The sequence below is a fragment of the Trichechus manatus genome, unplaced genomic scaffold (genome assembly GCF_000243295.1).
Source record: "Trichechus manatus latirostris isolate Lorelei unplaced genomic scaffold, TriManLat1.0 scaffold00067, whole genome shotgun sequence".
Lineage (NCBI taxonomy): Eukaryota > Metazoa > Chordata > Mammalia > Sirenia > Trichechidae > Trichechus > Trichechus manatus.
Genome location: NW_004444003.1, coordinates 3,791,378 through 3,795,011, shown reverse-complemented (window position 1 = coordinate 3,795,011; position 3,634 = coordinate 3,791,378). Strand labels below are relative to the sequence as shown.

At 37.7% G+C, this 3,634-nt stretch overlaps 1 protein-coding gene across 1 annotated transcript in view; it reads right to left on the bottom strand.

Annotated features, from left to right (window-relative positions):
• Window positions 1-1,061: 1,061 nt before the first annotated feature.
• The window catches only part of SEPHS1 (selenophosphate synthetase 1), a 25,425-nt gene continuing 22,852 nt past the window's right edge, over window positions 1,062-3,634 (bottom strand). Inside the window, exon 10 of the mRNA XM_023734354.1 lies at window positions 1,062-3,566. Coding sequence (XP_023590122.1) covers window positions 3,435-3,566 — 132 coding nt within the window. The 3' untranslated portion in view covers window positions 1,062-3,434. The remainder of the gene's footprint in view (window positions 3,567-3,634) is intronic.

The following is a 3,634-nucleotide window of genomic DNA, read 5'->3' as shown; positions in this document are numbered from 1 at the left end:
CCAAGGAGCAGCTGGTGGATTCAAACTGCCAACCTTTTGGTTAACAGCCAAACGCTTAACCACTGTGCCACCACGGACCCCCTTTAAGAGTAGGACTTTGAATCTGTTGGTTTTCATCGTGGGCCCTGACATGCTTAATGACTGCATGGTTCATGTGTGGATTCCTAACGAGAAGGTATTAATTACTGTCGAAGGTAAATTATGTTGTCTATGCAATCATTGCCTAATCTAGAGAAAGAGGGTGGGCTGGATGTGGAAATGACGAGAAACTCAAGGACCCCAAATACATACGGGGCAGTTAAGTTTCTGATGCATCAGTATCTATGTTCTAGTCTACAAATAAATAGTATAGTATCGATATCCTGGTCTCTCTTTACAGAAAACTTAAAATTTAGAACTCATATATCTCTTTTAATTCAGACTGAAAACTGCTGGCTCATACATCTATAATCAGAAAAATTTTAAACATTTACATTTATTCATCATAAGGTGGGTAGAACTTGGAAAACTACAGTACACTATTTTAAAATTCTGAGCCAAAAAATACTATTGCTTATGCAACTTTTCCTGGACTGACACACAGTAAATGCTTCAACACGGCACGAGCAAATCACAAGCAAAGACTTTGATTTTCCTTGGCAAATAACTTGTTGCCCAAGAAAAAAATCTCCACCCCACCAGGCTTCAGCCTTTTCAGTCTGTATTCATTTATTTTAATGCATTCTAACACTGTATTTTGGATGCAACTGCATCACAGGGCTCAAAAATAAATCAGTATACCAAGATGAACACACCTAAATGTGAAGTTTTACAGTACTACCAGAGGTCAAACAATTGTCTATTAATTGTTCACTGAATTTTAAAATGTTCTACATAGATTTGGCCAAGAACTCAAACACTCAGTTACAATCTTCAAGTAACTTTTAAGATACTTTTTTTTTCCTCCCTTGCAGGGCAATAGCCCAGATGTGGACGAGTCGATAAACAAAATGGCAAAAATTTATAATACCTGTGAAAATATATTACAGATCGATTCCACTTTTTCCTTCCTTCCTTTTCCTCTCCCAGCCCTCTGCAACACTCCTTTAGACCAGTGCTTCTCAAGTTTCAGTGGACATAACCACAGAAGAGGGCTTATTTAAGACAGATTCCCTGGTCCTATACTCCAGAAATTGATGCTGCAGGTCGAGGGTGGGGCCTGGAATCTGCGTTTTGTGATTCTAAAGCAGGTGAATACGGACCACTCTTTGAGAAATATGGCTTTAAAGTTCTTCCTCCTGGGGCCATGAATTACATGGACCTCTGGGGCCCTGGTTGGCGTCAACGGTTAAGCATTGGCCTACCACAAAAGGTTCGTGGTTCGAACTCACCCAGAAGAGCCTCAGAGGACAGACGTGAAGATCTACTCTGAAAGATCACAGCCTTAAAAACCCTATAGAGCAGTTCTACTCTGCACACAAGGGGTTGTTATGAATTAGAAATCAACTTGATGGCAACTAACAACTACTAAGTACCCAACATTTCCTCTTTACAAATACTAGTCTTCCCATAGATGAATTCAAGTGCATAACCCTTGTGGCTCCCTTCCTCTCAGTAGGCCTGCCACCAAGGAAAACATCAGCAATCAGGACATGACCTACATTGAAAGTAGTTCAGATTTAGTGATTACTAGAACCTTTTGGATGTATTTTAAAAAAAGCTCAACAGTGTTTTTATCTTACTCAGAGGTTTCCAACATATTTTATTTTGCAGACCACTGGTTTGTAACTTTTGAGGACCAACATCTGTATAAATTCATATAAAATGTCCAATTTCAGTTCTGTAGCAGCCTCTTATGTACTGCACTGTACACCATACTTATGGCTTGAGTTCCAGTTACACATGCATAAAGGCTGCTGGGTTCGTTCCTGAAGGAGAGCGCATCTGAGTTAAAGCCTCTTCCACGGAGCTTCAGCTTTCAAGTGGTGGTTTCCTTTGGCAAAAGGTTGATCAGTTTACATGGCTTTGGTGCCTGTAAGCAGGAAGCATTCAGGAACTTGGAGAAACGTGGCGCTTTTTCTCTTATGAAAACAGACACTTGAGGATTCAGTGTGCGTGTGCTTAACGACAGGAATCCCTCCTGTTTAGTAGGTGAAAATATAAGGAAACCTCTGTTTCTAAGTAACACAGATAAACACCTTCTTCGATTGCCTATTTGTTCTAGAACTACAAAATTTAATTCAAGAAAATATAGGTCCCGTGAAAGGCTTAAAAGTTTTATAAAACTAAAATCTAGTTTTCCCCAATAAATTGTACTTTAGGCAAAATCCTCCCAACGCTTCTAAAATAATACTAAAAGGGGCATCTGATTATACAAGAGCAATAAAAAAATTAAATATTTATTTGAATAACAAGTTTAAGTTTGAGCTGCAATGCTGGCAATGCAGATTTTTAACACAGAATCACAAAAAGCGTGCACAAAAAAGTACTGGTGCAAAGGACAAAATAATGCTAAGAATTAGACTAAATAGCTGCTGATTTTAAGAAAAACAAAAGGCCTGAAATCACTATACAAAATATAAAATGTATTAAACACTACCATCCACAGAACAGTCTTTATTATTGATTATATTTAAAAATTATTTGCGTAGTTAATTATATATTGAATTGTAAATGAATATTATACATGAACCCCCTTTCGGAAGACAACTCTTTGCTGCACTATAGAACATCTAATTACATTGCAAAAAGTATCCTTTTTTGCTTTATCAATAAACAGTTATTGATATTACTGTAGCAGGAAGGCTACAAAAAAAGAAACAAAATAAAATAAAATTTCTTTTTTGTCTTCAAAGTGCTTTCCATGCAGAGTAAAGCACTTGCCTGAACTGAATACACTATTGGGTAATGTCCTGGGTCAAAGAGATGCTCTTGAATGATTAAGTCTAGGCTTTACAAATCAAAGACTCAAACGAATCATGCAACCCTCTTACCACTGGGATACCATTGTGATACCATTGTGTCACTTATCAATTTTGTCTTTCCAGAATACTATTCAAGACATTTTTAAAAAAGGTCAGACTTATGATAAATATACATAAAATGAAAAGACACAAATTGCTAGTTGACACTAATATGTCTGTGCTATGTGAAAGCACCTTTAAAAAGAGCCTATGCGGCAAGAGATAAGTGTCTAAAGATTCAAAATGAATCAACAGTATTGGATAACAATATAATTCTCAACTCAGAAGCTGCCTCAAGATTAGGTGCATCTTCAGTTAATGTAACAGGAAAAAAAAGGCAATGGATTTTATTAATTGCATCCACTCACAAATCGACCTAAGGTCACCAGATGTGTAGACACAATGAGATTTTTGTTTACAGTCTTTAATTGAAGTGATGATAAAGGAACAGATCTATTTAAAAACAAAACCAAATAGCAATTTCTGTCTGGATTAAGAGGTGGCACCAGGTGTGGGATTTACATTTTGAGTGGCCACTTGCGGTGCGACTTCGATGATCCGGGGTTTGTCTATGATTCTGGCGGTACGGTTGCCCTTCTCTACAATCCCAATAATCCATGCTTGGTGACCTTCTCCATATTTGGGAGACTTAATCTCTGCACAGAACCGAGCTGCTTGCTCCCGCGGCAAAC